This window comes from Triturus cristatus, chromosome 3_2 (genome assembly GCF_964204655.1).
Source record: "Triturus cristatus chromosome 3_2, aTriCri1.1, whole genome shotgun sequence".
Lineage (NCBI taxonomy): Eukaryota > Metazoa > Chordata > Amphibia > Caudata > Salamandridae > Triturus > Triturus cristatus.
This window is the reverse complement of record NC_140584.1, coordinates 739,039,696-739,053,436: the sequence shown is the minus strand read 5'-3', so window position 1 is coordinate 739,053,436 and position 13,741 is coordinate 739,039,696. Positions and strand designations below refer to the sequence as shown.

Genomic DNA, 13,741 nt, shown 5'->3' with positions numbered 1-13,741 from the left:
CAGAAAGTAGCAGGAATAACAACCATGTCCTACATCTGGCACTGGGACCCTCTCTATGGCCCCCTTGGCCAAGAGGGCAGGGACTTCCTTGTGGGGAAGCGCCAAATGATCCTCCGACATTCGTCGTGGTTGGGTGGCATGCTGGAAGGGGTAGTCTCGAAGGGGAGGGAGTAGCCCCTTCAGACAATTTGTAGAACCCACCTGTCCGAAGTGATGTATTGCCAGCAGAAGGAGGTGATGGGTCTGAAATGTTGGACTGGGAAGGTTTGGAGGCAGTGGCAGAGGGGAAAGGGTGGACTGGCCTGTCTTCTGGCTACCTGACCCATGAGGGCACTGGGTCCCACATCGGTGACCCCGCAGAGGCTGGACTGCTTGCATGACTCAGTGGCTGGGCTGGAGAGGATGTGACTGGGCGCCCCTTCCATAGCCATAAAAGGCAGTCTGAGGTGGACGGGAGGTAGCCATGAGGCCCATGGTTCTGGCCATAGCCTGAGAATCCATGAAGCGTTCAAGTGTCGAGTCTGCCTTGTCGCTGGAAAGGTGCGTGCCATGGTAGGGCATGTCAATCAACGAAGATTGGACATCGCCTGAGAAGCCAGAAGTCCTTAACAAGGCGTAGTGTCTGAGAGCTACAGACGTGCCAATTGTTCTGCCCAGTGAGTCGGTGGTATGCAGTCCACAACGGATGGTTAATTTGGCTACATCTCTCCTGTCTGCAACTGCTTGGGAGAGAACAGCCTGGGCCTCCTCTGGGCACTGAGGCAGCACCTGCGCAACCGTATCCCAGATAGTATGGGAGTATCAGCCCAAGAGGCAAGCAGTATTCACTGACCGCAATGCCAAGCTGGAGGAAGAAAACATCCTCTTCCCAAGATGGTCCAGCTTCTTGGATTTCCCATCTGGGGGAGCAGAAAAGAACACGCCTTTCCATAATGAGTCTTGGGACAACTAAACTCTCAGGTGAGGGATGTTGTGTCAGGAAAGCTGGGTCGCCCGGAGCGGGCGGTGGCGGTGGGCTATTGTCCTGTCCATAGGAGCCCCTGTGCTGGGCTTATACCAGGTGCCTAAAAGAACATCAGTGAGGGCTTCATTGAATGGTAAAAGGGGTTCAGAAGTGGACCAAGCGGCAGGGAGTGGAGCGATCAATGTGAATTAGAGTGGCGTACCTCCTGATGAATATGTGACTACGAAGGACTCCACCCCTCCCTTGACGAGTTTCTGGTATCAACTAAAGCATAGGGTGAACGACGACATGTGTATATTTATATCCCAGGTAGGACCCATTTTGGTTGTGTTGTAGGTGCACTTCCTCACGGTAGCACATAGCTTAGCGGTAGACACCTTCTCTGGGTCTGATACGAATCAGATAGCCCTTACGAATGCCCCAGACCGTTTAGGCTTTCAATGTGGGAAGAAACATGTTGGCTAGGAGTCATTATCCTCTTTGGTCTCCATCACTTGTACTGTTTTTAGTGTACCTCAGGTCCTCAATAATAAAGGTGATTTTTAATTAAACTGGATCGCGATGTTGTCCAGTAAGTTTTATGTAAGAACTCCCTCCTACTGCCAAGTCTTCGTGGAGGTTGAGTCCACCCTGGTAGTACCATCTTACTAGGGTGGGGAGAAGATGCATATGATGAAGCATGCAACAAAATTATGGGTGAGCCATCTTCTTCCATTAAGGATGGCCTCCTTGACCTGATTAGCGCTGGGTTGACTGCGGCAGACAGTATCCGAATCTAACCTATGGCGTCCGCTCGCTGTGTTGGTTAAACAACCCTCTTTTTTTGTTGTTGGTTCAGAAGTGGAAGCCACAGGCTGAAGCACCTGTCAGGAGGTTAGTCCTGACTGCCACCATAGGGAGCTTGAGACCGAGGACCTTGGCAACCCTCCTCACCACCACAATGTAGGAAGCCCCTCCTCTGTAGCCACGGTAGGGGAGAAAGCAAGCCAGTGTCAGGGGAAGTGTCCAGACCACTGGCCTCAACCAGGTCTATCTGCCAGTCCAGGTCTTCAAGCTGGTCAATTAAAGGGTCTAGCTGCACCTCCCATTCCTCAGCACCACTTTCGGGCCTAAAATGAACGGCAGGGATAAACACAAGGCCAAAAATCCCTTCGGGCATCGGAACAGACGTTGATCAATGTTAGTCCAGCTCCGTGTTCACTTCGGGGACAAGGATGGAGTCGGCACCGAATGGGGCACGGTCGACGATGGGAGCATCGACGTCAGGAAAGTTCGAGTAAGATCGACCGGCGTCGATCTGGATCCGATAACGACTCCATGTGGGCCCTCGGGAGTTGGGGCCAAAGCCGGCTGCTTCAAAGGCCTAGGGTCCCCAACCAACTCTGCCGGGCCAAGGCACACCAGCGGAGCCGCGGCCCAAAACGAGGTACAATGCGTTATAGAATTTTCGGATTTGGGAAGGTAACGCTCCGGCTCCCAGAAAAAGCAGGGAGGTGCGGAGTCGTCTCAGTAGGCGGCTCAGGGGACGGAGATTTTGAGTGATGACGCTTGGAGTCCCGTGTCCCATCAGCCGACAGACGGGGAGAAGTCGAAGAACGCCAGTGTTTCTTCGACTTCTTCTTGTGCTGGCCTGACTTACCTTACCACTTGGAGTGCAACGAGGAGTGTGGGCTCCGCGACCATCCTAAAGACCTTCCCCTCAAACAATAATGGGAGCAATGCAGGGCGGAGCGCCTCGCCTCCAACAGCATTCAGGACAGCTCCCGCAAAGCCTTCAGGTTGATGACTCAGCACTTGAAGCACGACTTCAGGTCCTGTTCGAGCTCCAGACATCAGAGGCACACAAGGTGCGGATCCGTCTCGGACATCATCCGGTGTCTAGAGCCGCAGGGCTTGAAGTCGGGCCTACGCTGGGATATCCTCGACGCACCAGAAGTCGAAAAAGGCTAGTCAAAAAGAGGCTAAAGGGTAGCTGTTTCCGGGTCTTTGCTTAGGCTGGCGCAGAAAAAGAAAGAACTGACGCCAGCGAATATGGGCTGCGTCTATATAGGTCCCATAACGCCATCCCGGCGCTAACGACGGAGCCGATCGACACCAACTATCAACACGCAGGGGTACTGCTTATGAAAAATATCCAGATCCAGACTGATGCCTGGGGGAAATTCTAGGGTAAAGAATCTACAACTAATAGTGTATCAGATAGTGGAAAACAAGAGTTCACAATGAAAACAGGACTGCAAATGCATTGTGCTCCATGTTGTGATCTTCATTATACTGGGCACTCAGGTAACAAATATTTCAGGAGAACAAAATTCTAGAGAGGAACAAGGTAACAGCATAACCATGAAGTTCATTAAAACAAGGGCTAATTAAACAACAGATACCTCACCTACAACTGAAATTGACAATGAGAGTGCACAGTATCCAAGTATCTTTCTTATGAGATGTCCCTTGGCTAAAGGGGGTATACTGTTTTGAGAGTAAAGGTACCTCTTGACTATGTGGGTACTAGCTGAATGAACTGCTTGAAAGGTTATACTTCTCACTTCTCTTTGCCATGCGGCGTACTACAGGGGCCGTCGCTCAATCCCACCGTATTCAATATGTATGTGGTTCCCCCCGTTGATAAATTTATTAGATCATTCGGTTTTTCAACCACCTCCTATGCTGATGGCACACAAACTGTGGTGTCTATCACTAGTAACATTGAGGAGGTGGCTCATCATTTCAATAGTTGTATGCGAGCAGTGGCTAGCTGGATGGGCAACCACTGTTTCAGGTTCAATTCAGATAAAACCAAATTACTTCATTATGGGATGGACGCATCCCTTTGGAGTGACACCTGGTGGCCACAGTCTCTGAGACCTCTATCAATCCCAGTTTCTAAAGTAAGAAATCTTGGAATCATTTTTGATTCCCAACTCTTTTTTGGGAACAATCAAATAAACGCACCCCTATCTGTTTTCATCAGTTAAAAAGTTTGAGGAACATCTTGCCCTTCATTCCAAATGATTTACAAAAGACAGTGCTCTTTTCACATGTCCTTTCAAGACTAGACCACTGCACTGCCTTGTATTTGGGCATGCAGCAGGGATCTCTCAAGAAATTGCAGAGAGTTCAGAATGTGGCTGCCAGGCTGCTCAAAACCCTTAACCCAGTTTCAAAGGCCTTGGTAGAGGTGCATTGGTTCCCCGTCAAAATGAGAGTGAAATTTAAGGCACTGTGCACTGCTCATAAAGCGCTCCATGTCTTTGGGTCAGAATACCTTAAGGACAAGTTGAATGGTATTCCTTTGTTCAGAGACCCCCAAAATGTTGGATTACAAAGAATTCACACTGCCTCATTGGGTGGCAGAGGTTTTGTACATTCAGCCTGTAAGCTTTGGAACTTAAGAAGCCAGGCGAATCTGATGATATTTTGGAAACAGCTCAAAACATTGCTTTGTCCACTTCCCATGAAGATGCAATATATTACATCCAGTTGATCTTTCTGGTTAAAGTCACTAGCACCAAGACGCTCTCAGGCATTTGTCACACTGTATAACTAATAAGCAAAGAAAAGGCCATCATGAAAAATCTGAAGAAAGATCATAAGAACTGTGTAACCCTCAAAGTCAACAACACACAACATATTTGCCATGGACATAATGGATCTGTTGAAAAGTCATTTAGGGTGCACGGAATGAGGTACTGTGATTTCTTTCAATGCAAAAAGATGAAGAATGGTTAGAAAATGTCTACTTATATTAGAAGATTTAGAGACAGTCTAAAACTAGCTTACTCATAGACTAAGCAAATGCAATTGATTGTTTTGAGGCTGGAACTAATTATCCAAGGAGCTGGATTAACCTTCATGATGATTGTGAATCTTAAACGTGGAGATAGAGGGCAAAATCCATCATTGTATGCTAAACTAATGTCACAGAGTCACATGAAAGAGGAACACTTAGAAAACATATAAGATAACTCTGAGATATCAAAACCTTATTCAGACTGTTGACTGCTCCAATTTGAGAAAACAATTTCAATGAGAACAGAGTTGCGCAATTAAGAAGATGAAAACAAAGGTGATCATCAAAGAAAATGTACAGCCAAGCTTGGCAGAGAAGGAGAATCTGGAAAAGGATAAGGAATGTGTTGAAAGTCATACTTTTCAATAAACATTACATGAAGAGTTCAATGAAGGCCTGGAAGATGCGCCCAGGAACAGCCTGTATACCTGAAAACCACAAGGCAAAGCCAATGGTGATGGGAGCACCCAAAGGAAATTCTTTCCCAGTAGAATTAGTGGTAAATCCAACTTCCTTACCTCCAAACAATGAAAAACGGTGGACTATTTATGTTACGGTGAAAGTGTTACCAATCATGATCTCACTCTAGCATAAAAAACAAATATAATTCAATTTCATCTCATCTCTACAACAGCATAAGAAGCCAGATTACAGAAACTTCTACCTCAGATAGATTTGAATTGAATGTTTGGATTCACCATTTGTGAGTGGAAAAGGAGAAAATGCCATGAAATTATACATGCAAGTGTGAAGTTGTATCAGTACATGGAGTGGAACATAATATTAAATTGGCAGATGATACCCCTTTCGGAGAAAGCAGCAAATTTAGAACATGCGATTCATAATCTTGAAGGTTTGCTATCACCTGGAATTATCTATATGCTCCCCAAATTGCTATTTTGGAGAAGTTGTGAGTGTGCATTGACTATGGACAATTTAACAGGGAAAAAATACAGGATCACAACTCCCAAAGTTGATGATGCATAAGACTTTTTTAACATGATGCAATGCTTTTTTGTTTTAGACCACAGAAGTGGTAATTATGAAATACAAGTAAGCCTTTATGATAAAAGACTAACAACATTCATTTGTAAGCATGGATTCTGCAATTTCTATTCTATGCCCAAAAGCGCCAGGTACAGTTCAATGCTTAAATAAATAAATCTTGGGAGTGCAACTGTATTTTGATCACATCATTTGTGATGGGCTGTGCACTCTGTTGTACACTCTATCCACACCAGTATAATTACTTTTTGAAGCACATATCTTGGAAATATCTTGTTCCTTATGTGCATTACACAAGTGGTTAGACTGCACATGTCCACATGGATCCTGTGGCAAGTACCCATGACCTGGTGGCACCGGGAAGTACACATTACAGGGGGTGTTACCATGGCAGGTTACAAAATGAGACAAGGCGGTACTAAGGAGGGACTACTAAGCTTATTGGCCAACGTTCAGCCACGGTTTATAGTAGACAATGACACAAGCCAATGAAAAAGATGGGCGGGGAGTGGGCTGAGCTACAAGTCCCTACCTGAATACAGCATGCTCGCAGAGCAGCGCATGCACTTCCCCGGCTCAACCTAAATAAGTAGCGCTGCATTATGCAAATTCTTTCACACCAGCAGCATCACAATATTTATCATAAAGCGCTCAACGGTGCAAAGCTCTGCGTCGCAGCAGAACGTGGTGGAAACCAATTGGTCACTGCGTGACACAAAAGGTACTTGTGTGTCACAACTCGTTGCATGACACGAGGTATCTTTGAGTCGTGCCACTCTCTAGGCATTCACGCAAATTCGACACAAACATTTTGGATTTTCCCTACTACCAGATAGCATGCCAGGAAGGGGCTACCAGCTAGAAAATTACAAAGCAACAAGTTGTGGGAAAGAAAGGTTAACTTTATCAAGGAAGAGAATGAAATTAGGATTTCGGAAGTAACACTTCAAAACTTCCACTAGCTAAGTAAGTTGCTTTGCGGAGAGCAGCTGTTTTTATTTGCATTATTTTATTGTATATTTTGTTAGAATTGGTATGCTATGATTATTGTTTCTCTATGTTGTGATGATAATGTCCAAAGCATGGTTTAAAGTCGTGTGCCCCGCCCTGAGTGCCCAATTGCGAGTATCTAGAATCCTGGTTTTTAATATTTGCCCCACAGTCATGCTAATTTATTGTGTTTGTAAAAGACTTGGCCGTGGTACTGCTCTATCTCTCTACAGCTCTTGACACGGTCGACCATGGCATCTTGGTTGACCGTGTCAGGAGTACGGGCATCCAAGGATCGGCTCTTAGCTGGTTCAGTTCATTCCTGGAGGACCGCTCCCAGTCGGTCCACATATCCCAGTTCACAGCACCAAAAATGAGGAGCACATGTGGAGTCCCGTATGGTTCCTCACTATATCCTCTCTTGTTTAACCGCTGCAGTACCTATACAGCATGGCTTGGGTCCTGGGCTGGGAGATCCCGCATATGCCACTGAATGTGCTCCTGGGGGTTGCCGAGGGACTGGACGGGTCCAGAGTTAACAAACTCTTTTTGAACACTGCCATGATGGTGGCCAAGAGAGACTTTGCGGTTAACTGGTTGAGCCCTGCTGCGCCCTCCACTGCAAGGTGGCATAGGGGAGTGGATTGGTGCACAGCATAAGAGAAACCCATGTACAAAGCCAGGGGATGCCCAAAGAAATATCGCAAAGTCTGGGGCAAATGGTTGGAGGTAATAGACGACTAGCATTACATTTATGTATCTGTAGACTTGGTATAACAATTTACTATGTCCTCCTTTTTGATCCATGCCTTTACCGGGAGTGGCCGTATGATGTTACGATGATGCCATACGTTTGCTGTATTCTAATGTCTCTGCTTACTGCTGTTCTTATGTTTATTGCTGTTTTAAAAACCAATAAAATAGATTAGCAAAAAAATAAATTATGTGGTTTGGTGTCAAATTATGTGATGTGGAATGGACATGTGTGGAGTTAAATTGTGTGGCGATGAACTGTGTGGCGTTGAGTGGAATTATGCTAATTGGAATTATATGGCATGGTGTGGAGTGTATTTATGTGGATTGTTTTTTTGTGACAGCGTGGTTGTATGTGGGGTGTATTTATGTGCTATTGGACAAAAAAACACGAATGCGACCATGTGTAAATGTAACTGGTGCTCTTTTTAGTATTAACAAATGCCACCTTCGTGAAGCCCCTGAAGGCTTTACCCTTCTTTTAAAGCACTCTTGTTGGGATTTTTGAGCCTAGAAGCAATCTTGATAGCTGCCTAGGCTCAACCTGCACAGATAAGTTGCCACCCATCTTCAGTAACCTTGCAAATAGCAAAGGCATTGGGGGTCAGAGCCGTGGAAAGTCGCCCTCTTTCAAAATGATTATTGTTTTGCAAAGTTTGGAACCACATAGTGAAGTGAGGTTCCGCAGCTCACCTAACATGTTCACGTCAAAACTACTATACACCAGCTCAACTGGATTCTTATTTCAATACTGCAGCTGGCAGAAAGCCTCTGGCACAGCAAAGTGGAATTAGCACATGCTGCCAAATACCAGTGCTTCTTACACCTTCAAATCCTGAGAGTAGGACACCAAACAGCTTCACCTTTCATCCTGGCGGCTGGTAACTATGGAGAATGGAGGCTGGGCAAATGGTCTAGGTGCATGCATTTAAGGCGCCTTTGGCACTATGAAGTTATCGAAATTTAACAGTACTTTACAAAACTCCTAAACACATTAATTAATATAAGATTACATCCACAAAACCTTACATTTTTTCAAGAATCACACATGCACTTATTGATAGAATTTCCTGTGGAACTACAAGCTTTACACACTTGCTTTCACTAAACACAAACCCACAATGGCACACACTAATAGAAACGAAAACAGCCTTTGTCCCCTCCCAGAGGCGCTGGACCTCACTGTGTGCCTGGTGTTTAACTTTCAAGGGGTCCTATGAACGCAAACTCCACTGTTACCAACGTGCAGGCACACAGAGCTGAACTCACAACAAAGTACAGCTCACTTGGGTAGCTTCACATTGCTGGGTGTACTCTGCTGTTCGCAGGTTTGAATCTTTACCGTGCCTTTCATCCGAGTCAATGAATGAGTGTCGGGTTTAAATTGAAAATCATGGTGTAGATACAATGCTGGCTTCTTATTTGTAGCGCCTCAAAGACAACACCAAGTGGTGTACAGAAATTCATCTTATAAATATATACTGAAAGATGAGGCTGTGTTCTACTTTCGCATGACTCGGGGGGGCGGGGGGTGTTATGGGGTGGGTCAGAGGTGGTGGGGTGTAGGAATGGTGTGGGTTGGTAGGGGGGGACTTAAATACATTTTAAAACACTTACCTTACCGGGCCCCGCACAGCCTCTGCTCCTGGCCGGGTCCCGCGTTCAGCAGTAACAGGAAGCAGGCATCCTCCCTCCCTCTGCCAATCACAAAGCTGCAATGGCAGCTTTGTGATTGGTGCAGATGGCGACCCGCCGGGCACTTGTAGTGAAGCCATTTTCTCTATGTAGGCAGCCTACATAGAGAAAATGAAGCGTGCACACAACTGGTTTGGTCGGCCCCAGAGGGCCGACCAAGCAGTCAGGGCCCACAACATTGGGGAAAACACTCCGCCCACAGCCCGCCCCCAACCAGGCATACCATTCTGCTTCCTCGCAGCGGGAGAAGTAGAAACATAAAATGGTATTTAAAATACCATTTAATGTTTCTGCTTCGCGCACTGCAAGAAAGCAGTGGGGCAACGCTCCCCCGCCCCAATGGAGGAGCCGCCCCTGAGTGAAAGTTCCTTGAGACACGAAATGCTTCGAATACCATCATGTTGGAGCTTGAATTTCTTTCACAAACGGTCATGAAATGGGAAGGGGGTGCAGAGACCATGCAAAATAACATATTAGAGCCATTTTAAAACATGATTACCTGAAGTGGATTGGGGAGGGGTTGGCACAGTCTTGTGGGTAGAAGACTCAAGCTCACAGCAGTACGACGGTATAGTAGCAAATAGGGAATGTTAAATGTTGGTACACATGAACTGCTCTTCGTGCGTATTCAATAACCACAATAAAATTGAATTCTCTGAAGAGTATGCTGACAAGTGTCAATTTTTAGTGTGCGTTTAACTTGGTGCTCCTTAAAAAACACAGTGATCAAAACAGTAGTTTATTTTTACATTATGATGTCAAAAAATGCTATTCAAAGATTAGAAGGAATGGCTTCTGCACTACCGAAAAAGAGTTAATATGTGTCCATCCGGTTATCTTAGAAGTGCACTGGAGTTCATAAAACCAAGGAAAAAATAGTCCCCCAAACCAACAGATAAACAACCAAAGAGTAAAGATACAGTACTTGGTCCCTGCTCTGTGGGAGAACACGGAAAATTAAAAGGAGGGACAAAGAGGCAGGACTGACCACTTGCAAAAAGGATTTTTGAAGGACACTTAAACAAGCAAATGAAAAGCAGAGGGCAGGCTTTAAGCCCACACAGAAGTATATACTAAAGTATATGCAACAGGTCCTGAAAGCTCAACCTAAAAATGATGACCTGGGTCTCCAAACGAGGCCCCCATGAGGGCTATGCACATCCCTACTACTTTTCAGAGTCACCAGTCTGTTTGGAAAGAACACGTTTTTTGTGATAAATGCAGGAAGCTGCGGCATATTCTATCCAACCAATTGTTAGTCTATAAGGAAGAATGCAAACTTAGACCGCCAACTGATGGGAGCTGGAGGATCGGGAACAATTGAAAATGAAACAGCAATTGTAAACTCCCTGTGTGCAACTACTGAAAACTTCAGAAGGTAACGTCCCTGAACAAAATATCACACTGGTTTACTGTTGAGCTGGTGTCTCAACATCCTAGGAAATTAAGACATTGCAAAGTAGAGAAATTAATGCAAACACAAAATATTGCACTGGCAGAGAGAAGGGTGTCGGCAAAAAAGTCAGAGCACTGAAATGTAGATCGTATATGATAGAAGTTTACCTTTAAAATATGTCTCCGTAAGAATTTAGGCAATCACCCCTTAAGAACCAAGGAATTAACTTAAAGGATAAATACCATAAAAAAATGTCCCTGCTTCAAAATTCACAGCTATACAATATCTATACCTTTTAAGATTGTTGCTTACTTGGACAGGCTTGATTTGTTTGAACTCCGAATCTTATTAAGCAGCTACAGATCTTGAGAATCAGGCACTCAACGTGCTTGACACACCGGACATGCTGATCTACAGATTTCAGATCAATACCTTTGAAATGAAGCGCTTCAGTATCATAAGCAGGAGGATGAGCATTGCAAGCATTCCTAGGGCGACTCCAGCAGAATAATGAAAAGCAGCGCTCCTAGAGAGAGAGAAAAAGGAATCGTATAGTTATGAGAGACCAAGCAGGTAATTCATATAGATTAATAAACATTATTCAAAGGTGGTATTTTGGAAGGTGAGTAAATCAACGCAGGCGTACCTATGCATTTATGTACAGTCAGGGAATTAAATAAGTGGGGACTTCGCTTCAAAGCAAGGCAGGGATGTACAACGGTGGCGGGAAACAGGAGATAAGTCTTCTAGTTATGATCTGCTCAAATGCTGCAAACCCCAGAAAAACTGACAAGCCAAGGTAAAGACGCATGTACATGTATGCAATTGTCATGGATTGTTTTGGAACCCCACCGCTTCATGCATCTGTTGTTAATTTGTAGTTCACATGTTAATCAAAGAAATAGATACATAATGACGCCACACTTGCCAAGAGTTTATGACACTGTTCCTTAGCAGTCACAGTTGAGTTAGGTTGACATGGCTGCGTGGCCTTCAATGCATGTCCAGTCACCCTATGTACAGAACCCTACTGCAGAAACAGGCAGCACACCTTACTTTAGAAGTGTTGGGTCAAGTGGTCATGTGTGACATGTGACATGTGTGATACAGTAGCAGCTGAAACATCGCTTTCTGTTAAGCACATTTTTGGGAGCTTGGGTACCAAAGAGGAAGGAGACGAGGAACAATACATTGGAGAAATAAATGTTAACGTGACTGAAATTGATTTCAAGCGATTTGTAAAACGGCTCTTTAGGTCACTGCCAAGGACATGGTGATGTATACCTAATCCTGGATCGTGTCCAATGCTTTGGCTATTTATGGACCACAGAATTAGGCTCAGAAGTTGTATTCTTATGAACGCATACATACAAAAAGGATGCCATGCAGGGCATGCACAATACAATAAATATTTATTTCAAATGGTCGCAGGCCATCATTAATTGATCACAGATCATCAGTGAAGAACAAGTTACTTACCTTCGGTAACGATATATCTGTAAGAAACATTAGTTAGTTAGATTCCTCACCTTAGAATATCCCCAGGCGTCAGGCTGGATCCGGAAAGATTTTTCGTCAGCAATACCTTTGCGCGTCGCTAGGCGTCGTCTGCGGCTCCGCGTCCGTCGTCGGCGTCGTGCGCCGGGATGACGTCGTCGGAGTACTTAGACGCCGCTCTCGCGCGCTGACGTCAGTTCTTGTACATAGCTTTCCGCGCCAGGAACGCAGAGCCATGCAAGAGACCGACACTGGTGCCAAAAAAGTCTAGGGCCCCAAAAGGGATAACCTCAACCCTAGATATCGGTTCGCAGAACGGGGGAGGATGGGTGGGTCGGTGAGGAATCTAACTAACTATTGTTTCTTACAGATATATCGTTACCGAAGGTAAGTAACTTGTTCATCTGAAAGAAACACGTTAGTTAGATTCCTCACCTTAGAATAGATACCCCAGCAATACCAACCCCGGTGGTGGGTCTGCGAACCAAGATCACACCAGAAAGTCCTGGAGAACAGAACGGCCAAAGAAGCCGTCTCTCCGGACTTGGCTTTCCAGGCAATAATGTTTGGCAAACGTGTGCAGCGAGGCCCACGTTGCTGCCTGACAAATGTCCTGCAAGGGGACTCACCGGCCCAGGGCAGTTGTCGCCGCTGTGGCCCGAGTGGAATGGGCCCTCAGCCCTACAGGAAGTTCCTTTTTAGCTAAAGAGTAACAGGCCTTGATACACAAAATGACCCACCGAGAGATGGTTCGCTTGTGCACCGCCCGCCCCTTCTTAGCGCCCACGTAGCCAACAAAGAGTTGGCCGTCCACCCGGAACTGCTTGGTGCGGTCCAAATAAAAGGACAGCGCCCATTTTGGGTCCAGACGGTGGAGCCTCTCTTCCTCTTTCGAGGGATGCGGAGGCGGAAAGAAGGTGGGCAACGTAACAGACTGCCCGATGTGAATGGCAGTTACCATCTTAGGGAGAAAGGAAGGACGAGTCCTGAAAACAACTTTGTCCGGATGGACAGAAAGAAAAGGAGGCTTAGAAGAAAGAGCCTGGAGCTCACTCACCCTCCTAGCAGAGGTGATGGCAACCAGGAAGGCAGTCTTAAGCGTCAACAGACGAAGGGGACAATTATGAAGTGTCTCAAAGGGAGCGCACATCAGATACGTCAATACCAGATTCAAATCCCACTGAGGCATTACGAAAGGGACAGGAAGAAACATGTGAGTAATGCCCTTGAAGAAGCAAGAAACAACAGGGGATTTGAAAAGAGAAGGCTGATCAGAAAGCTGGAGAAAAGCAGAGATAGCTGAAAGATAACCTTTAAGAGTGTCCATCCAGGCGGAGACTATAATCGAGCACTATACTCGGGGTCCCTTGATGCGCGGTTGACGGGCCCGACGCGGGTCGCGGTGCAGGTGTGGCATGCAGCAAATGCGGCGATGGGGTGGAGGGATCGCTTGACTCGGGCTACGCCATTGTACGCGTCCCAGCGTTTGGGTTATCTGTATACTACGAAAGGCTTTGAGAAGTGGGATACGATTGGTATCAGCACGGTAGGGGATCTCTGGACGAAAGGGAAATTTAAGACGTTCGACATGCTGAAAACGGAATACCAGTTGAATGATAGGGAATACTATCGGTATGTTCAAGTTCATCAT

At 45.8% G+C, this 13,741-nt stretch overlaps 1 protein-coding gene across 1 annotated transcript in view; it reads right to left on the bottom strand.

Annotated features, from left to right (window-relative positions):
- NEMP2 (nuclear envelope integral membrane protein 2) overlaps positions 1-13,741 on the bottom strand; it is a 303,451-nt gene that overhangs the window by 101,296 nt on the left and 188,414 nt on the right. The window contains exon 5 of the mRNA XM_085648796.1: positions 11,026-11,119. Within this exon, the coding sequence (XP_085504922.1) occupies positions 11,026-11,119 (94 nt within the window). The remainder of the gene's footprint in view (positions 1-11,025; positions 11,120-13,741) is intronic.